This window comes from Dasypus novemcinctus, chromosome 8 (genome assembly GCF_030445035.2).
Source record: "Dasypus novemcinctus isolate mDasNov1 chromosome 8, mDasNov1.1.hap2, whole genome shotgun sequence".
Lineage (NCBI taxonomy): Eukaryota > Metazoa > Chordata > Mammalia > Cingulata > Dasypodidae > Dasypus > Dasypus novemcinctus.
Window position 1 is genome coordinate 45,064,656 of NC_080680.1, and position 27,423 is coordinate 45,092,078.

Below are 27,423 nucleotides of genomic sequence, written 5' to 3' on the forward strand. Positions count from 1 at the left end.
AAGAAGTCATGGCTAATTTTGAATGTGGAATTGGCCTAAGAGTGTGTCACACAGCATAGAGTCTTTTTAGAAATTTTTCAGTTCCATGCACGTACTACAACAGCCTTCTGTTAATATTGTGACAATCCTGTCAGGAATCTATATTCAAGATTAGTTGAGGGAAGTAATCTTCTCACATATCTGCCTCATACTGAACCTGTGGTGCATATTCAAGAGTGAGCTGTGACTAGATATACATAGACTAATATACACAGTGCATATCCCATGCTCCGTAATGCAGAAGGTAAAGATAATGAATTGTTACAGTGTATAACAGGATGGGCTACTTAACTGCTAAACTATAATATAGAATAATTGATAGGCATGACTGTTTTATAAAGTGATGTACAGTTATATGTAAAATATAGATGGAATAAACAGCAGTAAAATAAAACTTCAGAAATAGCATTTAAGATAACAAGAACCACAATTCAATTCAAAAAGCAGACAATTCAATATTGTGAATTCAAGTATTAAATTCACTGTTCTCTTTCTTGGATTAAAAAGAGACGAAGAAGATTAAAAATATTTAAGAAATTAAGTTAGTGGTAAACTTCTAAAAGTTCAAGTTCTGCCTCATAAAGGTAGTATTTACACTGAATTGAAGCATCACTAAGCAGGAAAAAGAGCTTTTCTACCTTTGCCACACGAATCTCTGGATCTTTGCCTCATAATAAGATCCTCTGGTTAGGAAGTTAGTATCATATCAGGTGGCTGTATTAAAATATTTCAGTGGGAAAATGCCACTGTGAGTAAACTATTATTATAAAATGCAAAAGAGCATGCCACTTAATCACTGATAAACATCTCTACCAAAAGTAAATTTATTGTTTAAAAGAATAGTTTATACTATACCATTTACTTGTTCTATGCCATTTGCTTGCTTAAGAGGCTGATTTTACCTTTAGCTGAAGCTGTATATTTTCTAATCTGTTTAGGGCAGCTGTCAAGTAATCAGAGTAAGCAGTGCCATTTTAATAAGGAAGTCTTTTAATGAAATATAATAGGTCACAAATACCTAATTTTTGCTCTTTACTGTAATTGCCAGTCTTTAGTAAAACTGCCACTTTAACAATCTTTTCCAAATGCTGACACAAAAGATGAACAAATCAAGGGTATTAGCATGTGTGTATATTTACAGCTTATTTCTGTCAAAGGCTGTAGTTCCATTCCCAACTTAAGCAGCTATATGAGGATCTGTTTCTTTTGATGGAGGCATCCTGTTTCAGGCTGTGAATATCTGAATTTATCTTTTCATGGCTACCTTAGCAAACACATACTAAAGGATACACATGAGAAATAAGGACAAAGTTACAGGACAATATTACAGTTTAAGGAATAACAGATACTTTTATCGTGGAGGACAACATACTTTACCACTTTATTCTTTTTTAAAAATAAGTTCTCTGCTCTATTAGTTAATAGTTCATAATTGCAAAAACATTATTATATACAGTTCAAATAGACTATTTTCTCAGATAAAGTTTAGGTCTATTATAATTGTCAGTTTTACATAACTTCCACTTAAATTACATATATAAAACTAAAAGGAGTTACTAGAAAATTAAAATAAAGAAGACTCCAAAGAGAAAGTGCAAATATTATGAATTTTTATTTTCAAAAAAAAAAAATCATTCTAATCAGAATTCTGCTTTAGTTCAATTTAAAATTTATAATAAAAAGTGAATTTTAAAAAAACCATCCCTGAAAACTTCTTACATAATTATTTTAACTTTTTGTCTTGTTTTATTTTGAACATATTATTTTTTAATCAGTAGCCTTTCAAATTTAGTATTTTAATGCCAGAAGCCCTATACACAAACAGTAGTAGTTTTATAAGAAGTTTGGCCATTTTTTAAAAACTAAGCTTGCCCAAATCAAACCAGCTTACTGTGAAAAGAAAACCATGACAACTGTTTGTACCTCTTGCTTTATTATTATATCCGGCCTGGTCACTCTTAGAAATTCAATCTATTATGGTTGCTAGGAGTGTTGCTGTGCAACCTAAAAGGGTATGCTGTGCTTTCAGGCTAAGGAAGGCTAATAAACCTGTAGGCTTCCCTCTATGTGTCTGACCAGTATGTTTAAAGGGCTTAATACTTTTCAAGAGTGATTGGCCCACAATTCAAGACATATCCTATTAAAAACAAGTCACACTGAGGGATTTCTAACAAAGGGACAAAACACTAAACATACACAAATATTCAAAATGTATCCTCAGAATCCCTAATTTGGTAAAACAAACAAAGAACAGATTATGAGCTACATTTCAATTATACCACCTACCATTCACAAGTTTTTATTTCCATACAGTCTCCTAAAAGGTTATAATTGATATAAATGAACAGAGAAAGGCAGTACACCAAAGTACCTTCAACTATGATTTTTAAAAAACGAATCTATCATATAAAGTCTAACAATAGAAAAATAAATCTAAGAACCCAGAAGTCATGAAGTTTTTAGTAAAATCTAAAAATTTACCCTTCCCCCCAAACAAGAATCATTGAAAAACTGAATCCTAAATTTCATTTTATTATAAAAACAGATGAGTCTTTGTTTTTCTTTTCATCCTTTTTGGCCAGTAACGATTTGATATTAAAGCTAAAACCTATTCTACCCAATCATATGCGAATTATATAATTTCAAAGATTAATACTCAGTAAGTTATTTACATAAATTCACCGCAATTAGTTAACAGTACCTTAACAAAAATGAGAAGAGAAAAGGAAAGTAAATTTTATCAATGTAATACTGCCAAACTAAAGTTGTGCGAAAGAGATGGAATTTGTAAAGTGGGCATCTAGTGGTTAAGGGAGGATGTCTACCTCCTTTAAAAGACAAAATTATATTTACTTTTATTTACTTATATATGATAGGCCTTTTTCATAAAGTAATTGAAGAGAAGAAAAAGATATTGGTTTTCTACCATAGAATACCAAAGACCCTACAGATAAATATATGATTTAACAATAACCATCTTAAATATGAAAACCCATCTAGAACATTCCAAGGATATTTTGGCTATATCAACAATGACTGAAACTTCTAAAAGTTAAAAAAAAAAATTTTTTTAAATCAGGGAATGTTTTCTCTCCATTCAGGGCAACATTAGCCCTCTTATGTAACTATTCTGAGCTGAGAACACTTAAAACATTTTCTCAATTGCAATACTTCAATCTTTTTTAAAATAGCCATCATTATCTATCATTCACTAGTTTGCTTTATTTCTTCTCATTGCTCACGTGGGAAGTAGAGTAAGGGAAATTAAATATTTCTCAAAAATATGGAGAAGCAACCAACAGGAATGTGATACAATCCAAAGTAAAGAAAAAGAAACCAATAATAAAGTACAGCTGAAGCAGGCTGCAAAGTGCAAAGCCAACATCTGCCTGAAAAACTAGCATGAGGCTAGAAGAGAATGAGTTGGCAAGAAGGTTTAGAACTGAAACAGTCTCTAAGTAAAGCCACACAGAGAAACAGAGCAAGTCCAATGGAAGAAAAGAAGAAGAAGAAAGGATCTCAAAGAGAGACAAGAATGCATTAGAAAGGTAAAAATTGAAAGAATATTTGCAGATAAATGGGGATTAATTTTACAAATAAGAAGAGAAGAAAGTAAAGAAAAAGCATTATATTCAGTAACTTTATTTTCCTTGACCCATCCTTACTTCTTCAGAAGGCATGCTACAACTCAGGAAAAAAAAAGTTCTTAAAAGATGCAGAGATGTCAGTAGACACTTATAAGTTATTAGTAAATTGAATTTTACATTTAATTTTACAATGAATTTGTAAATTCTCTGAATGAGAAGAGAACTTTAATTCCAGAGCTTCAAGACCTAGTGTAAAGAAAACATATTTTAAACTAATTAAAAATGATATTTTTTCCAAACAAGAACAAAACGTTAAAACATGGGTACACACACACACACACAACAGATGTCAACAGTTTTATTAAAGTCAAATTCTACCCAGGAATATATGATTCGCAGGCCATGTGCTAGACAAACATGTTAACTTTCAAATCAGTTCTTTAATATTTGGTCAATTACTAGTCACTGAATTAAATAATGAAAGAATCAAAATTCTAAACAGGCTACATTAACACTAGGATCCTAGGCTCTATTAACTAAAACGCAATGGGGTGAAAATAAAACTGGTGGTGGTGGTAGATATCCCACACTGAAAGTATTGAGAGTGCCTAATGGTATTCACTGGGCCCTTGTGTCTCCAAAGTTATAGTGCCACAATTTAACTATGAAGTGCAACATCCTTAACAGAAATCATAAAACATATGTAGCTACAGTGAACAGTTTATTCACCCATGGAATTAAGCCTCTCTTATAATTGCAAATTCCAGGTTTTTGCTTTTGCAACATCCTATCATATTAGATTCATTTACAAATATGAACCCTCCTTTTAAAAAAAGTGAAAATAAAAGATCCTCATTTAATGTTACTGAGTAGAAAGTAATTTTATAAAGTTTTTATCAAGATTGTAGGCTTTCTGATACGTCATATAATCAGGGTTGGTAATCAAAGACTTACAGGTTAGAATTCTTTTTATTAGTCCTCACATCTTACCAATTATAAAGATTTTAAAAATCTCATTATGACAGTCATAAATGTAACAATTTCTCCTTTGTCCTGACAGAGTATTTCGTAAAATACTGTTCTTCAAATTATTTCTTTAATTTATTTAACCAAAGTCAAAAAGGATGTTAACGTGCAAAGGATAGTTAAGGTTTTTATTTAAGTAAAATTTATAAAAGCAAATGCATAATTGAGGATGATGAAAAACATATCTTGAAGTAATTTTCCATAAACTCAGAGGGTAACTTCAGTTGCATTCCCATTATAAATGAAAAAATGAAAATCAAAAACACATAAATGCACATTGCACAATTTTCTATGGAAGAAAAAAGAACATAGAACATCTTTAGAAAATACAAAAGAAACCATCTTAATAAAGAAGCAAATGTTACTTTTCTCACAGAGTACTAGCAAAGAGTCTTTGTGGAGTTCTATGCTGAATGTGAAAGATTGTTTAATTTCACCTGAAAATCTGAGGCCAGAAATACAAAGTTCATAATTCACAATTTTAAATGGCATTTATCTGGAAACAAAACTCTTCTTTGCGTGATTTTTTTTTCATACATCCCTCCATCCACAGGGGAGTTGGCTCAACATGGTAAAGCAAAGAATGAACTGAGGTCTGAGTAATAATCCTGAATCAGCTGTATTGGGTCTCTTCCTATAGATAAGAAGTGAGGGGTGGGGAATGAAAGGGTATAACTGAAACAAGACTGATTACAAGTTGTTAACCATTATTATAGAGAGATGGATATATAGGAATTTGTTTCACTAGTCATCATGTTCTATTTTTGTATATGTTTTAAAATTTCCTTATTAAAAACTTGGGGGAAAATATGAGATAATACACTCAACACTCTATAAAGTCTTTTATAGTTCACATATTTTTTCATAAGCATAGTGATGGTATAAACAAGTGGTGATACTAAATTTGGCTTCTTTAAATTTTTTTTTTAATGTCAGAAGTAACCAGGTACTCAAGTCCAATAGACACTGGCCCATAGGTTGCTAAGTTGTGGGCACAGCTGACTCACTTCAGACACAAATGCCTGGACATATTTCTAAGTACACTAATTTAACCAACCTTTAGGAATAGAAATTAGAAAAAGAAGTAAATATTGCATATATAATTATATAAGTTAAAACAGAGAGTAAGTCTTTTAAGGTTCAACAATTTCTATTCCTTAAATTAAATGTTAAAAATATATATTTTGCACCAGTTTTGAAGTATTCCACAATACAGTACAATAGCCTCAAATACTGTCAAACTGTACATTTCATAATGGATGACAGGCGCATAATGCTGAATATCTGATACTGAATTGAAATGGAAAATATGATTTTGACATTAGTACACTGAAAATCCCACTCTAAATATATCAGCATGGCAATCTATTTGTCAAAATAACAGAATTCAAAGCAATTTGCCTCCAATAGTAACTTTTATTTCTCTAAATAACCTCTGCATGCTTTCTGCATATACAAAGTTTTACACATTAAATCCAATTCATAAATCCATGATTGAAGATGACTAGATAATGACAGATGTATCTATGCTGTGCAAACAACGACATTCTTGTTTCATGTCTTCTAAGACGTTTTGGTCATAGACGTCATCATAAGCAAGATTCTTTCTCCCATTTAAATTAACCATATCAGGTAAGCAAATGTGGCTCAAGCAGTTGGATGTCCACCTACCATATGGGAGATCCCGGGTTCAGTTCCCGATGCCTCCTAAAGAAGACGAGCAAGACAGCAAGCTAATGGGATAGGCTGACATAGTGAGCAGAGGCAACAAGGAAACACAATGAGAGACACAACAAGCAGGCAGCAGATGTGGCTCAAGCGATTGGGCACCTCCCTCCCACATGGGAAGTCCCCAGTTCAGTTACCGGTACCTCCTAAAAAGGAGAAGAGCAGACACAGAAAGCACACAATGGACTGATACAGAGAGCAGACAGTGAGTGCTAACAACAAGGAGGGGGAGAAATAAATAAATTTTTGAAAAAAATGAACTTTTCAGCAAACTGAGTGTATAATCAAATCAAACTAGCAGTCTGGCAAATTTTAACTTCTATTGCCTATTAATTATGATTTTTATTTTTTATTTATAACTTCTGAAAGTAATTTTGAAAGGGTCTCTTCATCTGCTTTTTTCCTTATAGAAAACCATAGTTTTGGTCAATCACCTCAAAATACATATAAAAATGAAAAGGCTGTATATTCAGGAAAAGCCATATAAAAATGATAAAACAGGGCAAAGAAAAAAGGGAGAAAGAACAGTACTGTGTGAGGACAGATGTTAAAAATTAGAACTTGGTATGGAAGGAAGGCTAGCATTAATTAAAGCATCAACATTATAAATATATAAAACCACATTTGAAGAAACATCCAAAACTTACCTCCCTTAGGTCTTTGTCCAAATGTTATAATACCTTGTCTGTGAGATCTTCCTAAGCACCCTATTTTAAATTGCAAGCCACTCCATCCCCATCATCTGCTCTCCCTAACCCACCCACCCCTTTATTTTTCTCCAGAGCATGTATAACCATCTCTTATAATGCATGCTCATTTTCTCTCTTCCCTCATCACCAATTTTTTAGAATGTGAGCAACTCAAGGGTGGAGGTTTAATTGAATTTGTTTACTGTTGTATCCCCCACAGCAATTCACTGCTTGGTCCATATTTTACGTGCAAATATTTGCTCAATGAATGAATGACTATGAAAAGTGAAAATGAGCTTGTTATACCTAAATAAATCTAAACTTATAGAAATTTAGGATCACTCTTTGAGACTAGAGAGAAGTTAAGATTACCTCACAATTGGTAGTAAATCCACCAAACTCATCACCTCTAGAGATGGCAGAGAATAAAAATACATTCAGTTCTAAAGGGAGCTGAATGGATTTGTTTTGTTTGTTTTTTAGAGTAAAGTATCAGTAGAAGACATCAAAACAGATAACCCAACTTTTCCATACTGTAACCCTTAGTGGAGTATCACAAATACAACCATAGAAATGACTACTAAAATAATTCCATCCTGATACTCCTAGTTGCCTTAGTGTATCCCTGGGACTCAAGTCCTGATACTGCCCCTGAGAGTACAGTGATGTGTACTACAAGGGAGTAAAAGGAAAAAATCAAGAAGTTAGGGATATTCAAAATAGTCCCTCAAAAAGCTAAATTCCCACAATGCCCACATGTCCCTCCCATACTGAGCAGCACTAAGAATTCTCATACCCTGCCACGATTAGGAAATAAAAAAAAGTAACTAGATCTAAAAAGACACTCTCCAATTCCTGAAACTAAGAAATTAGTCTTCCCAGACACTAAGAAAATTGCAAGCAAGTCTTAAGTTCCATATATATTTGAACACACAGAGTTGGATGACAAAACATCATTTGAAAAGGTAAGAGAAAAAGACCTTGATTAAGGTTAGTCCAAATCCACTGACTACTAGATGATGCTATATTTTGAAGAAATACTGTGAACCTGTGCCATTAAATCCTTTTTCTCTAAAAAGTAAATATAGTCAGAATAATAAAATTGCATTATTCCAGTGTTTATGATAAATTTGAGGCTAGACAAAATCATAAAATGGCTGTATGTATTCTCTAATTTGGTTAGAGATCAAATGAATAATTGAAGGTTTAATTAATTGTCCACTGATTGCCTCTACTAGAAAAAGGACATTGTATCTTGTACTGAGTTAAAAAACAAAAACAAAAAACTGATGATGTAGTCTTCTGAAAGCATACAATTTGAAAAGTTTAAATATTTACAAATGAACAAACAAAAATCCAAGTCAATTGCAAATCAGTGGCAAGGATAAGAAATTCATTAGAATTGAATCCTCTAAGTTAAGGAACACTCTAAACCTAGGCATTCTACCAAAGGATTAGAAGGAAATGGTAAAGAAAAGAAAGACAAGTCAGAATTCAGGGGATCATAAGAATAGTAAAGGTGGTTGCCATTTATTGAGCACTTAAATGTCAAGTACAGAAGTGTTTTGCCTACATCACCTAATGTAACCCTGCTAACAGTAGGTAATCAGAAATATTTAGTAGAAGTTAGACGTTTAAAGCAGGTATTATTAATCCTATTCCAGATTTTAAGTCATTTGGTCAAGGTTAAACTGCTAGTTAGTAGGCAAGCTGGAATTCAAACCCAGGGTTATTGATTCCAAAGTTCAAGTTTTTTATTAAAAACAATACAATAAGCAAGGCTGGCCAGAAAAGAGGTCCCCAGGAGAATGATGACATTTAAGTTTGAAAATGTAGTTGTGAAGAGCTTTGGAAGGATACTAGACTGTAAGCTTCCTAACAGCAAAACCTATGGTAGTCCTGTGGCACATTGTAGCACTCAATAAATAATTCTTAAATGAATCTGTCAAATAAGTAATAAATAATGAGAAATCCTGAAAGATTCTATACCAGAGAACCATAAAACTGAGCTATTTGAAAAAATCCAAAGAACCTTCTTTTTAGAACAGGAATTCTAAACAAGAGGTCCCTGAGCTTGAATTGAAATTCAAGAAAGCATTATTCTTGTGGGGACAAGTTGGCAGGGACGTGTTGGTGGGGGTATGATATAGATATATGGTGTGGACTTAGGGGTCTGTGGTTTTCAGCTGACTGGCAAAGGGGTCCGTAGAACAAGAAAGGTTAAGAACCCCTGTTTTAAAACATTCTAGTAATCCAACATTTTAAAAGTTTTCAATTTATCTAGATTAATAATTCATACAGTATTGAGACCACTTTACATATTTTAGATTCCTCCTCTATTAACAAACATAATAGCCTAGTATTTAGTTACTTTGGTAACTGAATCTTAGATATCATCACTTGTATGCAAATCTCAGTTTAAATCTTGCAAGTATTTAGTGCTCTCTTTTCATCTGACTTAGACACTCTTAATATAAGTATTTTCCGTTCTATTTCATGGTCCAGTAGATGTCAGCAGATCAAGAACATAATTAAGTCTAAAGTAAATTATTTTAAATCCCCCTCCAAAAAAAGCTTTTCAATTAGCAGAAAGCAAAATGAATTTAATTCATTGTATTGTGAGTCACTTTCATTTCAAACTAAACAGCAGCATTAAATAAAAACATAAAATCATGAAGAAGAAGAATAAGGAACTTCCAAGCAAAAATGCAAGAGCTAACTAATATTTCATCATGCCTTTGTTTATCAGGACTCCTTTTTTATTGAAGGTGAGGATAAATCCAAAGGGAACAGTTTTACAAGAAAGGTTTGTCTGTGGGGATTTAACTTGTTAAAAGCAAATGACAAATGTTTTTTCCCCTATAGGAAACCTACTTCTGTTTTATATAAATGTGTCCTTTCAGATTTGGTACCAGGGGCTGGCAAGAGCCTCAGGTTACCACTGGAAAGTTCAGTTGTTTACCATTTTCTTGATCTTTCTTAGATGGACTATTTCAAATAATTAACAGTCTTACCATTCAAATTGTTCATTTTTATTATGAAGAAGAATCCCAAAACTATGTTCAAACCTGATCTCGTATGTTCACTTCTAAAACATACAGAGAAAGAAGAGAAGGTGAGAGTGGCGGACAATAAGACAAAATCTTGGTAATCACTTACTCCTGCCAAGCACTCATACTATTAATCATTAACAACATATCCTTCCAAAAACTCAAATTAAAAAAATAAGTCATATAATATAGCATGGCTGACAATATTGCTTCTGATTGCTATCAAATAAAGGAGAGTCCCTTCACACATTCAGTTGGTTCATTCTTAAGAGTGCTATAACACCTTTAAAGCCCAGCCCAGCTAGTCTCAGCTTATACTACCTACCTCAGCTGCCAGTATTTTACTTTTGTTCTGCAAGAGAGTGACATACAGGAACAAATTTTCAATTTCAAAAATTCATAATTAAACAGATTTATACAACAATCTTGAGAATGCTTAGAATGACTCTTAACCTCAAAAAAATTGAGGTTCATGACAGCCCTGAGAAGTATTTTCACTAATATATTATGACAACATCACTGCCACCCAGCAAGGGAAAATACATATGATAAGGATAAAAATGAAATATTTATCTTTCAAAATGAATCTAGCAGGTATGGTGTTCCCCTTTAATTATCAAACCTGTTCATGGTTTTGGGGAGTATTTAAACTTTTATTTCTATGCCATTCTTAAATAAAGCAATTTAATAATGATCCATATGCCAAAATATCTAGTTGGAAACAGTAAAAATATTAAAATATTTATTTAAACTTCGAATGTGCAATTATAAAACTTTAATTTGCTTTTTCTAGAATATGGTATTCAAAATTACAGATGAAATCAACAATTATTCTGAATACTAAAGGTGGCTGCACATAAGAATCATTTGCCTTTAAGAAAGGTTTTGTCCTAGTTATGAAATAGCACAAGAACATTGGTCAGGGAGTCAGGAGCCTGGGGTTCAACAGCTCTTATAAATCGTATATGCCATTATGCAAGTCACTTAACCTCAGTTCTCATCTTTAAAACAAATGGAGGTAGTTGAAGGGTCAAACTATATAAGTTCCAAAGTCTGTTCCAACTTAAAAATCCTGATTCTAAAATAAAACATACTAATTATGTCTCTACTGGAATCCTATGTACTTGTGCCATTTGGAAGCAGGTGTAATTCTAGTGACTGATCTTTTCACCTCTTTAATCTCTACTCCAGCCTCTTGGCTGCCCCTTTTGGTCAGCTGGGCTGCAGCAGACACAGTGAAGGGGCAGAGGAATATGGCACTGGAATAGTACTGGAATATGGCAAAGGAAGACTGAAGTTGAGTCTTTGAGGAAGGAAGACAGTCATCATAGGGGGTTTTAAGGTTTCATCTCCAGATGGAAAAGCTTAGCTGCTATGCATACAGGATCAGGTTACAAAATTTAGGTCAATTCTTGGAGTAAGCTTTCCTTTGAACATAAAGAAACTGTTTTCTTCCAAATTAGAGCATTAAATTGTTTGTAATTGGTGAGGTACTCCAACATAGAATAAGTAGACCAATATTATTATTCCTGCATTGAAAATGGTCAATTTTTAAGCTATAGCATATAAATGCAGTGCCAGTTAAATTTTTAAAAAACTTTTAAACACTAAAATAAAATTGCCTGTGCTTCTATTGATACTACATAGAATATAACTTAATAAAAAAAAAGCACAATTAAATTAAACTTTCTAAGTTTTAGGTATCTAAAAGCACAGAAAAAATATTACAAATAATATTTAAATTTATATTTTACTAAATTCCTAACAAAATATTCTGTAAATATTACCAAAATCAAAATGTATGTTCCATTACCTTTTGTTTTACAGGGTTATACATTTATATTTTCCTCATATATTGTTTGGTTGATTAAGCTTTATACCAGTTTCCTCTTGCATGTATTATGCCTTCTACTTTTGAAATGTTAACTGCAAGAAAATCTATTATGTAGGGTCACTTAACTTAGATGTTTCCTTAAGTCAGAAAGAATTAATTTGAGAAAGGAATAGTTGTTTACTTATGGGTCAATATCACTAATTAGTACAACATTTTGGTTATTTTCTATCACTTTATATTGAGTGTTAGTTATTACTCTTGAGCAGAAATATTTTAAAAAGACTGCCACCACATATTTTATTAAGTCTATTGAATATTGAAAGTTTCTATTATATTTAATATATTTCTCATGTTTTAATAATATAATTAGGTTTAAACAACAAGGAAACATCAGTTTTGTTGTTTTGTTGTTGTTTTGAGGTATCAGGTCTGGGGATTGAACCCCGAACCTTGTATATGGGAAGTTGGCCCTCATCAACTTAGCCACATCAGCTCCCCGGAGTTGACTTTTTTCATTTGTTTTGCTGGTTATCTGTTCTTTTTGTTCCTAAGAGGCACCAGAAACCAAACCCAGGATCTCCCAAGTGGGAAGCAGGTGCTCAACTGCTTGAGCCACATACTCTCCCTAGCTTCTAAATAAAGATATTTAGGTCTAAATTTTGCTTGGTTTATTAAAATGCCATTAATCACTACCTGATACACACTAGTCTTCTCATTACAGGATAGTTGCCAACATGAATAGCAGAATTTTTTCAATAGACTTTAGCACTGGAAGATGAGCTTCTTTCATACCTGTCCTGCCTCACTCAAAGGAAAAACTAAGGGAACTGCCTCATTCCATGAAGAAAACGAATCAGAAAATATTAAACTACATTGAATAATGTTGTAAGTTATCAATACACGCTATCATTTTTTTAGCCTCTGCCAATGGATCTCTCTTATGCATTATTACAAACAACTCATGGTGTGTTCCACTAACCAGATAGCTAACTTTGAAGGGAATATTCCAAGAGCCAGCTGGTTCTCTTCCCTTATCCGCTTACAAAAGGGTTCCTAACTATTTACCCAAATCTACCCACAAACAAGTTAAAACAATATCATACAAAAGATTAACCGCATTTCACCTCTGAGAGGTGCATTTCAAGAGTTCTTTACCTATGTCCTGCAAACAGGGACTGCTGTCCTTTTACTTGCTCTCCCGTTTATAATGATAGGTCAAGTTTCAATTAGAGGAGTCTGGAATTATCAAACAAAAGACTTGACCAACAGCTGAGAATAAGTTTCCTGATTTAGAAACGCTGTGCACCAAGAGGAAACAAAAAAGATAAACTAGTTTTAAATATTTTGTCTTAAATATAATGTAAGCATTGTTACTCGTCTGCATTGAGTCTGTTCTTAACATTGGGTTTAAAATTTTTCAAAGCAACACAAGATAAAGAAGGATCCAAGTCTACTTCAATAAATATTTTAAAATATATAGCTTTAAATAAAAATACTAATTGTTAAAACTTTGAGGTGCATACATGAAGGATCATTATATTAATGCAAGTTTTAAATGTTCCAAAATGTTTGTTTTTAAGAATATTTATGTCTATAGTACTACATATTGGCTTCTCAGATGTAGACTGCTTTAGAAACATCTATCAGATAAGATAATCATATCCCAATTAAATATATTGTGTATTTTTATATGCTAATACTGTATTATTTAATAATAAAATTATATGATAATCCAGATGCAACATCTCAACTTATTGATTTTCTATGTACAACATTTAATATTAGTCAGACCCCACATAGTAAATCAAAGGTCCCAGAGCCTTATTGTAAATATGTCCAACAAATTAAAAAACAAATGCAGTGCCCATAAAGAAATTAATCTTTTCATCAGCTTTATTAAAAGTAGGCAAAAAAAAAAAATGATTGTTCATCTATCAAATTATTTCAGCAGTCATACTCTGATCTATCCATCTTACCTTATCTTTATTTCCAAATTCTCAACTAATATCATTCAATTCCATTATTCTTTAAATTTCCACTAATTCCTCATTGATTCCCAAGCGTTATCTATCACTTTTATAGCCGCCTACAATTTCAAACCTTAAAAAAATAAGTCCACAATAGCTATCTAATACCTCACTTCTTTTCTTCTTTCAAAAAACTCCTTAAAACTCAGTGGAAATCTGAACCACTGAAGGTAGCCTCTAAAAAATCATATGTGAGGTACTATTAAAAAGTGTATCCAAAGGTACATGAAGGTCATTCAAAGAACTTAAATCAAATATTTTCCCTAATTTTCTTAACCTCTTTAAAGAAAACAGAACTGGGATAAGAACAAAAAATATTTCAAATATTGTTCCAAGATATGTATTAACACAAAAACTAGTGAGCAAAAATGCTATTGATAGTTCTAAAGTACCAAGCAAAATGACTTTACAAAGTGACTTTGTTGAGGTCTAACATATTCTAAGCTAAATTCTATTTTTTTAAAATATAAGTATGCCCTAAAAATACGTGAAGTGACTTTATTTTAAACAAAATGTTTTTTTTTAATTATTATTATTTTTAAATATTTATTTATTTCTCTCCCCTTCCCTCCCGCACCCCCTTCCCCCGACCCCGGTTGTCTGTTCTCAGTATCTATTTGCTGCGTCTTCTTTGTCTGCTTCTATTGTTGTCAGTGGCACGGGAATCTGTGTTTCCTTTTGTTGTGTCATCTTGTTGTGTCAGCTCTCCATGTGTGCAGTACCACTCCTGGGCAGGCTGGGTGGATTTCCTTACAGGACGCACTCCTTGCGCGTGGGGCTCCCCTATGCGTGGGGGACACCCCTGCGTGGCAGGGCACTCCTTGCGCACATCAGCACTGCACATGGGCCAGCTCCACGCGGGTCAAGGAGGCCCCAGGTTTGAACCACAGACCTCCCATGTGGTAGATGGATGCCCTAACCACTGGGCCAAGTCACCGCCTAAACAAATGTTTTAAAATGCCCTTTAGAAGTATGCAATAAGATCATGTTGTAAAATGAAAAATCTTAAAGTTTATTTGGGATTTTTTTTCCATATCGGGTTTCACTGGGGCATGTCAAAATATATATTGCACCTTTAAGAGGTAAAGGTGATTTTCAGATCACTTACTGTATCTTTCATGTGTCTTTTATTAATGGCCCTTAAGCTAACACTTCATTAAAAAGCATCAATAAGACTATCATTAGATATAGTCAGATGCCAATCAGTAAGAAAGCCTAATTTGACAGATTGTACTATTAGGTTCTTCAAAATGTCAGCATAAATAGGAAAAGGATAAAAGTCTGGGTTCTATTGAAAAAAATTATACACACATACATACACACACACACACATAAAACTATCTGCCCAAGCAAAATGTAGAGAAGTGGATTTAAGGCATCACTTCCACATCTGTCACATGAACTAGATTTCCTTACTACTCCTTTCTTTTATTCCTACCTTTCTAAATCTGTGCATGACTAAATCACAATATAGACTCCTCTAAATGATAAGGATATTACTGCACATCCCCTAATGTACTAAGGCAGAGATAGCCACACTCAGTCAGTCTTCAAGAGAAGAGGAATCATTGACAAACATAAAGTAATAGCATGCCTATCCCCACAAAAGTAAATGTACTCTGCACAGTGATGTAGCAGAAAGGGAAAGACATATGGAAGAAATACTGGACCAGCTGAGTGACTTCTGTCTCCTCCCTCCCCATGGCCCCAGTTCTCCACCTCCACCTCACCCCGCTTCTACCACCATCAAACTTCACAGTTAAAAGAGAATAAACTGTAGAGTTTGCAATGCATTGGTATCTAACAAAGAAAGAGGGATATAACTTCTAAATGTATCAGTTTTTTCCTGCCCCTTTCCAGCAATCCCCTCAACCCCACCTATGTGAATAAAGCATCCAAGAAAGAAACTTAGACAAAGAGCTTCTAAAATGGTTTCGTACATTAACTCTGGTGACAGATTAAAGAGAATCAGATACATTTTAAGGATGATGGTTATTACATTGAAATGTATGAATGCTATCAAGCATTCAAATCTGAAATGTAGTTCAGAAACTTGAAAATGTTTACTTAATAGCATTCTAAATTAACTACTAAAAGCAACAATAATTGCAACCTAGTAATCATTTATACACACCTCCTATTAGGCTGCTAAAGAGCTGAGCTATAGCAGAATATATACTGTATCCTGAACTAATGCAAAAATCATTCCTCTCCTGGCCTGTCATGCTCTAAAATCTTGATTAGTCTACCAAGTTAACATTAAAGAAAATTTTATGAAGGTGCATACTTCCTGAACAAAATGCACAATTCTCTATCAAACCTGAATAAAAATAATTGTAATCTAAGTAAAATAATTCTGAAAAAAAAAGCAACAATTATTACCAATGGGAAAATACAAAAGAATACTAATGTAGATGATGGCAATGCTTCCCAGAGCAGGAACCCAAAGTAAGCCAAAAAGCCATCAGAAATTGCCCAGACTCATTGACAGGACTTTAGCTCTTTTCAAAACCCAACTAAACAGCATCAAGGAGGAAAAAGTCAAGGCTTTGATAACTTGGGAAGAAATGTTAAAAAATGAGATAAACAGAAACCTAAATTAATTTTTATTTCTGATGAGAGGATCACCTCCTTTTTCTCTCCTCATTACTTTTTCCCCACCCAGCCTTCTAACTGCATATCCATATTTGGAAACTGTGTCCTATTTTAAATATCTCATTGGAGCAACAGGCAGGAGCCACAACTGTCAGATACTTGTCTGGCACACATACATAGAGGAGTTGGCTTAGGCATGACCTCAAGCTGTGAGACTCAACTAGTCATATGTGGATGAAGAAATCAGGGCACTAGGCCACAGTTCCCTACAGGGGCCACTGAAATAGTGGGACCTTCTGAAACTTTGCCAAGGGTATGGCCTGTACTCTAAACTTAAGCTCTGGGATTTTCTTTTTTGTTGTTGTTTTCATCTGAAGAAGGAAAAAGCAAGAACATGCCAGCTTTTGAGACCATCAGTAAAGAAAACACCAATTTCTGGCTCCATGTTAATAGCATGTTTCCCTTTTCCCAGTGCCAGTCGTGCAACAGAATCAAAGACAATTAATGTTGGAAAGGTTTTAGAGATCATTTAACCCTACTGTTTCACTTTACAGATGAAGAAGCTCAGAGAACTTAAGTGACAAATTTAAGATTTTACACTTAAAGATTTTACAGTGAGTGGCTAAGTACACCAAGACCAGAGCCTTTCTTTACACCTCTTTACCCTCCTTTGTCTTGTACTTTTGAAGTCCCTTATTACCCAGCCTAGTACCCCTCTCTTCTTTGTCTATTACCTCTCAAAATATGTCTCCTCTAACCAAATAAATGCATTTTTATTTCCAGGCCAGCTATCTCCCTTAGTTTTCCTGGGCTCAGCTCTTATCATCCCTTACCCATATTTGCCTAAACAGCAAGTACCAGGAACCTCTGTTTGTCTTGACAAGATACTGTAAAGCAAAGGCAAGCAGTACCCTTGACTGGGCACTACTGCTTCTAATAAAAGTAGTGAGGAAGAGAAGGCCAGGAATTAAGAGCAATAGGCACATATATGTGTACAATCAAAATGTTTCTGGACTAGACTAGAGAATTAATGCTAAAATGCTTACCCTGAGGCCAGTACTAGGAAGAAAACCTCTGGATCAAAAATATGCGGGGGTTAAAATATCACTAGTGGAACAATGACACGTGTTTGCTGAAGAGGAAAGTCAGATGGATAGAAATGGAAAGGAACAGATGCTTGGAAATAACATATAACCCTACCATTTAAGTCACATTTCCTAGGCTTCTCCAAAATATTCTTTTAAGAATGTGTGTCAAATTCTTTGGAGAAAGGAAGCAAAGGATGTGGCTGAGCTGAAAGGCAGCGTAATTTATAGACTGGTATAATTATGTATAAAATAATGTAAAGGAAGTCATATAATTAATTAAACACTAAACAAGAATGTGAAGGATAAGAATGGGTAAGATGAGGGAGGCAGGAAAAGGTGTGTATTACACGCAATGCTTCAGCAAAAAGATGACCTATAGTATCAAGTCAATTTTCATGTGGAATGTATAAATCATTTTTCAAAGGTGAGGGCTATTTAGATACTCTTAAGTCAAAATGTTCATACAAACCAGAAACACAGCCAACAACTGCATAGAACTTTAAAGCAGCCAACTTGAAAATGTTTCTTTAAACATCTTTAACACATAAAGGAAAGGAGCCAATAATGATGTTTTTCCTTTCTATTTTCATACTGTATGTTATGCAGGATAATGTCCCATGGTTTCCTTACAAAACTCAAGATTGGAGTTTGCAAATTATTCCAGAAATATTTATTACTTATTGCTGTGGGTATACAAGTAGTGACTTCACATATTTCTCTACTCTTAAATAATAACTATTCTAAGCAGTACATTATGAAATTATAGAAAAATTTCTTGATGAACTTACCTTCATGAACCTGACTAGGCTATTTATTGTTCTCATTATATATTAATGACAAATTTAGTATAAAGTTTGTAAGTAAGGTTCAAGATGTTTTCAAATTAATTCATGTAGAGCAGATATGAAAAAGAAAACATATTGGACAATGAAATGAACAACAGGAAGGTATAATAAGAGTTTATGAAATATTGCATCATTAGTTCTTAGTCTAAAATCCTTGGACCAGGAGTTTTGCATTAGTAGTAAAAGGAGTCCATTATTTTGGGCTTTCCATTACCAATAATAAGGGTACAGAATAATATTAAAGCATAACTTTGGACTAACATACTATGTGATAAGACTGGTTATCAAATGGCAATCCAAACCAGCGATTGATACTTCATGTCTCTCTTTATTCAAGAAAAAGGGGAAGAAGGAATAATTATTTAATAAATAAGTAAAAAGTCTTTCAAAGCTTGGGCTCCATTTAGAAAGAAGGTAGTCGGAGGAGTAAACGAAAAGGATTCCTGGGTGACAAAAAGATTAGAATAAGTATCTTCTCAGTATTCCGTAGTAATAAAAGTCAACATGTATTGTGCACATATTCTGTATAAAGTACTAAGCAAAGCAAATAAATGAATTACCTGCTTTAGTCCCCACAAAACCCCATGAAGGCAAGTACTAATGACCCTATTTTTTTAGATGAAAAAAACTGAAGCTTAGTGAAGGTAAATAACTGATCCAAGATAATACACTTACCTGGAACCTGACTTCAAGCCTGTGTTTTAAAACAATATACTTATCCTTTCCATCTATTTAAAAAACAAAACACATACCTATTTATGGATACTTTAAACATAATTCAATTTTTTAATTGATTAATTTTCATTAAGTACATCTTATCCTTTGATATGAAACATAGACTTTCAAAGAAACAGGTTTTTAAACAATACAACTTACTTTATAATAAATTATAAAATCTTAGTGGCATGAGCTAACTGGTAAATGGTAGGAATACATTAGAAAACCAGGATATTTTTTAAGAAAAATGTTTACTCCATTTTAACAAGACTAGTGTTTCAAAATATTGTTATTTCCCATTCATGTTTTGGATTCTTTGTGGCATTACAACACATAAAATACTATACTTCAGTATAAAGTTACTTGTAAGAAATATCACAATTAACTGATTGTCGTTAAAAGTGGGTTAATGTTATAGATAAGTCCATCGTTAGGACAAAAAAGTTTCTTTTTTGTAATGGTGAAACTATATCTGCTGAGCCTACTTGAGGAAAATACGAAATATCAGTGTTTTAGTATTTGCCTTTTAGAGCATATATGGCTATGAAAAAAGTCAATAAGGCAAAGAGAAGACCAAAAGATTGGATTCAATATTTCTCCTAAAATCCTTCCACTGAACAAATATTCTGTTATAGGAAGCAGTATATGATCATTCACAGTTTGGTCAGTATATTGCAGAGAGTAAGGCAGAGAGTCTAAAACTTTTCAGACAATTAAGTCAAACTAAGCAAACCAGACTATCAAACATGAAGTGAGGATTCAATTCTCTAGTTTTAAATATTATTATTATTATTATTATTGATCTTATTGGCCTGGAAAGAATGCACAATATATTGAAATGTGCCAACATCAGACTCAGATTACAAAGCCATACTGCCAAGAAAAGTATGATTCTCAAGTTAAACTAAGTATTGAGATAGAAACTGAAATACCTGTTTAAGAAGATGATAAATGGGTGTGCCTTTAAGACTAATGCTGATATTCTGACTATGCCAAAGATATCAATCTTGAGATTGTTGTATGCTGTGCTAATATATACTATACTATTACAAGGGAGAGACAGGCTTTGGCATGAAAGTGCCAATTAAGATGCTATATTAAATTTTAAACTCCATAGAAATAAGACTATTATACATGTGAATGCATATATAATTAAAATTTTTATTTAAATGAAAGTTCTAATCAGTCCACATTCTTTGTGATAATATCTCACACTACAAACAGCACAGCACCCTCTGGTGCATCTGTTATTAGATTTATAAAATTTCCACAAAAAGGCTCATAGACCAAAACTGAACCTTATATTTTAACAGGTTTATACTGTTTTATTTATTCAAGCACATTAATGTTTTAAACACCTTTCATTTTAAAAGAGAACTAAAAACCTTTTATCAGCAATTGATGTAGGTTAGAAAAACGTTAGTTTGAAAATATTTAAAATTTTAAAACAACAAAAATAACATCCACTTTTCTACATATAACATTTAAATTAAAATAATGCATCCCCCCAAATTTTTGTAACTAAGTACAGGAATGGCAAAAGTTAACTTGTCCTGTTAAGCAATTGCACCTTATTAAATCTGCCTTGGCTTTCTGCATCAGATAAATTTGACTTATACAATGAGTGTGTAAAGTGCACTGAGTGCTTCTTCTGTATTCAAATTTACCATTACTAATAATTGGTGTTTTGTGACAGAATAGAGAGCAAAACATCTTGAAAACAGAATGATATTCAAAGATAAGTTATGTTAGCTCTGAATCTTGATTTGAGGAGTTCAGAACTTTTAGTTAAAAAAAAAAAAAGGCCCTCTTCCTAGGAAAATAATTAACTCTAACAGTACATTTTACCGACAACAAAAGGAATGGATGCCACCTGCTTTAGATGACCCTTTTGTGAACCACTGGAAGTCCCAACACAAAGCACTAGAAATGAAAGTGACACCTGTTTAAAGCAGCCATCTGTCCCTAACAAGCTAGATCTAGTCATAGTCACTTAATCTTGGATTTCCAAAATATGGGAACACTATGCACCTGTGAACAGAGAGGAATTTAAAATCTCTTTGCCTCTTAAAGCATATACCAGATAGAAATAAAGGCCAATAATTCAGTCAGAGAAATATTTTTAAAGGAACTGAGAGTAAAGGGAGGATTTTTACACTAAACTTAGCGTAAAAACAAAATAACTAGCAGACTCCTTACACACATATTAAAAGTTTACTTCTTTGTGTATTCTCATTTCTTATAACATAGTTTCACTGTAGAGATCAAGAACAAAGTAACATTCCACTAGATTGTTCAAGAAAGTTTTTCAAAATTCTTCCCCCACAGCTGATGCTGTATACACCCCTTTAAACGCACACACACACTTTAAAATTTGAAAAGCAAAATCATATAGTCCACCTACTGAATTTTCTTCAGTGGAAGTTTACAGGAAAGTACATACAATGCCAATATTATCAAGAATAATGAAAAATGTTAGCAAAAAGTAACACATACCAACATTTATCTTGATTTAAATTTTTTTAATTGCTAATGTTTAATGGTAAAAATATTGACATTAAATTTGTTTAGGGTAAGACATTCTTTTGGTGGTTTAGGATTAAAATATATTAAACTTATTATCTATAAACCTTTTATGTGAGTATGTAAGTAAAGTACAAATGTACTTGAATGATGGAGGAATAATACAGTATCTTAAAATTAGGCATAACTACTCCATATAAAGAAACACTGTAGAATGATGCAAAAACTGTTAGGACTGCATTTTAGTTTATTATATTTCTTGTAAATGCATTACATAAATATACCTATACTATTTAAAGCAATTCTTAGGCAAAATAATCCATAAAGATTGAAATAAACATTATGACATACATTGAATCACAGATACTCATTCAGCTACACAAAACAAATTATAAGTGACTCCTATTTAATAGTTTTAGTTTCTAGCATGCTCACTTTTCATTAGTCTAAAACTGAGAATGTACGAGAATACTAGTACACAATACGGTGCCTCCTAGGAAAAATATTAAAGAAAGAATAAACACTTTTTTAGGATTAAAGTATATTAAACTCATTAGTCTATAAAGCTTTTATCTGAGTATGTAAATGCTAAGTAATTCCCACTGTTTTAATTTTAAAATTACCATTTGCAAGTATTTCTGGTTACTATTTAATCAATCTATACTAATAATGCCAACTAACTTAAGCCCACAGCATCTCCAAGAGCAACTTTTATTCCATATATATGCTTTCATAAATGGGTAATAGAATTCAATCTAAGTTCTGCTCTCTGGCTTGAATGAAAACCTAAATTTATAGAAAACCCAATATGTATAATGAATGAAATACCCCCCAAATTTTCTCATTCACTTCAAGTAAACATATCAAACCATAAAATTATAGTATACAAGCTACTTGGCTAAAAATCTATTATAAAGTAAATAGCTTATGGTCTAAAACTGTCTCAAGACAGCAAAACTCCTATTAACTTCAGAGAGTTTATACGAGCCAGGAGCTTCACCATCCAAAAGTGTTCAGGTATTTGACACTCATCTGAACAGAAGGAAAAAATACAAGTTAGTATTAGAGATTTGCATGGAACCCGGGTTGGGGAGGGGAAGGATAAATATGAAGGAATTTGACTCCTGAAAAATACTTCTTTTAAAACAAACTATTATCTTAATTTAAAATAGCATTCTCTGGGAGTGGGTGCAGCTCATCAGTTGAGTGCCTGCCTCCCACATACAAGGTCCAGGTTCAATCTCCGGTAGGGCCTTAAAAAATAAAATAAAATAATAAAAAATAGCATTCTCAAGGAAATTAATTTAAAGGGGGAAAGTTTCTTTAAACCCCCAACTCTTATTTTACAAAATATTAGCCTTAATTACAGTTACCCAAACTGCTCACTGGCAAGCTCAAGAATAATTAAGAGTCCCATTATTCACAGGCTGTTCTATCAGTTAAATCAATATATGTTTCCTGCTATAAAGTATTCAAATCAGTACGTTATAATTCCAAATTGGAAACCCAAATATGTGCTACTATAAACTGCTATATCTGTCTTAGCACACAATCATCATCAAAAGTCTTTAATGATAGTAGATTAATTGAAAGTTAGATTTCAAAATGAACAAATTTAGGAAATCTGTAAAACTGGGTTAATGCTAACTATGAAACCTGCAACTTTAGGGCAGACAAATACTCAAATCAGACAAAAATAAATTTTAAAAAGAAAGACTTTAAAGGCAAAAGTTCTCTGTCCTGAGCAGGTTTAAGCCATTTCCCAAAAAAAAAAAAAAAACCCAAAAAGTAAATAAAAGAATATTCTAAGTACACATATGCCTAGATCTCAACAACCACAAAGAAAGTGAAATATACACACGTTTCAAGTTGAGAAGCTTCATACATTCTTTATGAACAACTTGACTTCAATTTCAATTCTCAAAGGAAAAGGAACAGATGAAAAAAAGAAAACCTTTTAAAGTACCGTAACTGTCAGAAATAACATTGTAAACTGAGTTCTCACAAAGCTTTCCTATGTCCTTTCCCTGTTGATCGCACACAAAGTCTCATACCCACAAGGAAAATCATCACTCCACTGTAGGAAGAGAGGTTCATCAAAGTGAAATGGAACCTCACTACTACCCCTCCCATCTCCACATGAAGGATAAAGCACTGTCAATAACTACTAGCCGAAGTATCACAGATGCCCTGCATCCGGTTTAAATCACAAGCGCACACACACACCAGAAAGAGTCTTTAAAAAAAAAAAAATCTCTTTCCCAGTGCAGCAGAAAAGATCCCAGAGAAGAGGCCCAGGATTTCAATGTGTGTGCTAAGGGAGTGGGGGGAGAAGAAAGAGGGGGAGGGAAGAGTGCTGAATGGATATTTAGACTGCAGCACAAAGAAAATACAGTTTTAAAGGAAAAAAGAAAATCGTGAAGCTGATGATGGTAAAAGAAGAGCAGCCCATTTAGCACCAGGCAAAGAGGGGCAAAAACGAAGGGGAATAGGAGGTGGGAAAAGTTCACCGATGTACGAGGATTACAAATAACAAAACCCATAACAAGGCCCCACAAGTGAACAACGACACACCACCTCTTGCACCCCCCTCCCTTGCACTTTGTTGTCTATTTCGGTTTTGAAAGAAGCAGGAAACAAGCAGCTTTGAAAAAGAAGAAAATTAAAGAAAGGGGGGGAAAAATCCTTATCTCTTCACCTGACCCTCCTCCTCAGACCAGACCCAAGGGAAAGCTCCACCATCCGCATCGGGGAACTGTGGCTCCCTCTCCCGCTCGGCTCGCAGCCCCCCAAGAGCCCGCTCCATCCCTGAAGTGCGGCGAGCGGAGAGCCGGGGCCGGCGGACGGGCGGGCTGCTCGGCGCCCACACCCCCGACCCAGTCGCGGCGCGCAGGGTCCATTGTAAACAAGCTCGGGGGACCGAGCCCCTCGGCAGCGGCGCCGCAGCGGCAGCCCCCGGTGTCAGGAGTGAGACCCCCGCGCAGCCACACTCAGCTCGCACACACGAACACACGCACGGACACACGCGTTCACACGCATCCACACGCTCCCACACACATGTAGAGACCGAAGAATATTCACCTTGGCTGTGGATTATTGTGGTGTTGTTGGTGGGTGATGGAGATGGTGGTGGTGGGGAGGAGGAGGAGGAAGAGGAGGAGGAGGAGGAGAGGAGTAGTTGTTGTTGATGGGTAACAGTCGCCAGGACTACGGTGACTATGGCGCTTGATTCACAAGGCAACGGTTGCTATAACTCACAAAAGAGAGAGAGAGGGAGAGAGAGAGGGAGCGAGAGGGAGAGGGAGACACTCGCACGGGGAGGGGTGGGGGAGGGAAGAGGGGAGGAGGCGGGCCGGGCGATGCTGCCGGAAGGGGCGGGCTTAGCGCGCCGTGACTGACAGCTCCCCGGCCCGGGTCGAGGGCTGGTGCGAGGCCGCGTTCCCGAGGAACGGTTCAGATTTGCTTAGACTTGGCGGAACTGAGGTTGCCCAGTCTTCTCGGAGAAACGCTACTACACGCGCTGGTATGAGTGAAGGAGAATTTCGGGGGGTGGTGCGAGGACTATTACTCCGTGAAACACAATCCGCATGATCCAGCAGTCAGCTTTGTGCAAAGAAGCCACACAGCCGTGAGAGGATAACGGCTAACACGGGAAAGAGAAGGACAATGTGACGAGGACCCCAGCACTCGTGAGAAGACTATGGTGGGGGAAGAATCCCCTTTGAAGAGCGGTTTTCGCCCCCGTCCGAAACGCCATTTCCGGGGCGGGGCGAGCACAGAGGCCCGGATGTGCCGCCGTTTTTCGCTTCTGAAGCGCCGGCGGTTTTCCTCGTCGCAGCTGCTTCTTCCCTTATCCTGTGCTTGAGCGCTTGAGGCCTCCCGGGCCTTCGCTGGACTGGAGCCGCCTTCGCCCTCCTGCTCTTCGCGCTCCGGCCCGCTCCCGCCTTCAGAAGCTACGACTCCAAGGACGGCGGGCGGCGGGGCGTGAGTGAGCTGCCTCCTCCGCCATCTTAGAGGCTGCGAGCCGGGGCGCGCGTGGGCAGCGGGCCGGTGTCCCGAGGTCCCGCCGCAGCGTGGCTGGGACAGGTAACAGTCCAGGCGCATCCGGCTCTCACTCCAGGGCGAAGAGTCGCGGTCATCACTCCCTACCTTCAGGGCTGGGAGTAAGTGTTAATAAAATGCAAGATATTTCCCAACCCGGAGGTTGAGAAAATGCTTGGGAGTCCCTCTCATCGGAAGGCGTCGAGGGGTGGGCTAACTTACACCTGCCTGAGACAGGTCCCTGATAGTTTTAATCTAGTTCTTAATCTCCCATTATCTTCGGCTCTAAAGTACACGTCCCTATTTAAGGAAAATAAAAAGCACAAAATTAGTCGAACTGGGATTTGAGATCAAGCCCGAACCCTGTAACTTGCCTTGCTTACTTGGTCTTAACAGTCTTGCTGTTTCCGACTGTATGGAGATAGAAGAATGGCTTCCGTCAGTGATAAACATTAGCACACAACGTGCTGTCTGGAACACGCGTTAGTACAGCACAACTTAACGCTTCAGGGTTTAAATGTATTCGGAGTCCAGCAGGCACATGCCCCCGGGCCCTGCCAATATCCAAAACCTCCAACACGTGCAGCTAAGCCGCTTATACAAGACAATAACATTAGAAGTAGAGCCTTAGGAAATCAGTTCTCTTGAGGCTTAATTTTGTACCTGCAAAATAAGGGATTTGAGCTGACAATACTAACATAATAGTGACCATTACTGAGCACATATTCTGTTCTCCAAATACTATGCTGTTTTACGTGCATTATTTCATTGAATTCACATGAAACTCCTATTAGCTAGGTGGTAGTAGTCTCGTTTTAGGAAAAACAGAATCCTAAAAGTGGCGTTATTTTGGGGCTTTTGTGTCATGTAATATTAGGTAAATACGTTTTAGGAACCAACTATTTCAACCATGGATTTTCAAAAGTGATGTTACTTTCAGTAATCTCATGTTTAGAGGTTCTTAAAATAATGTGTCGTAATGTAATAGTGAACAGTGGTGACCACAGTGTAAACTCAAAAAGATTTCATGAAGCACAAGTACTTCTAGACTGAAACATGACTGGTGAGCACTTCCAGTTAAACTATTAATGTTTAGTAACAATTTTGAAGTATGCTTGGGAAATAAGATACACATTCCAGCTATATAAGAAATGGCAATTATTATGAAAGTACACTTTATTACGTTTACAGGCAACATTTTCAGTTATTCCTATAATGCTGGGCAGAGCTGTTTGCTTACACTACATGGCTCTGAATAGCTTTGCTTTTTTCGTTCTATTGTCTTAAAAGTTTCCTCACTGTCAGCTGTTGCTTCTTACCATCAGTTCTATTATTCTTCCCACCCTTTTAATTTACTGCTTTTAATCTGCAAGCAAGGAAGGCCCATAATGTAGTTTGTTCAAAACTGTCTCAAGAGTATAAATAGGTACTTAAATGGATTCTCCTTTAGAAAAAGTGTGACCTTTGTGCAAAGACATTGTAACATCAGTTTTAAACTGCTTAGAGACATTTTTTGCCGACTTCCTGGCTTGACCTACTCCTATTAGGAATAGATAAATTTCCTTAAGTGAATTCTTGAAAACTTAGGCTTTAGAATATTTTCCCCTGCCTTAGGATAACAGACAATATGACTT

General features: G+C 35.1%; 1 protein-coding gene across 15 annotated transcripts in view; it reads right to left on the reverse strand.

The window, feature by feature from the left end:
- Positions 1-25,130, reverse strand: part of RFX3 (regulatory factor X3) — a 345,069-nt gene extending 319,939 nt beyond the window's left edge. For 3 of the 15 annotated variants that reach the window (XM_058301791.2, XM_058301786.2, XM_058301783.2), the window contains exon 1: positions 24,830-25,130. Coding sequence is in view for 7 of the 15 variants with exons in the window: in XM_058301782.2 (XP_058157765.1) it covers positions 23,803-23,845 (43 nt within the window). In the remaining 8 variants the exon portion in view is untranslated. Of the gene's footprint in view, positions 1-23,609; positions 23,952-24,446; positions 24,804-24,829 lie in introns of those variants that run through there. The other 12 variants (XM_058301785.2, XM_058301780.2, XM_058301787.2 and 9 more) reach the window with 11 other exon arrangements.
- Positions 25,131-27,423: the final 2,293 nt, after the last annotated feature.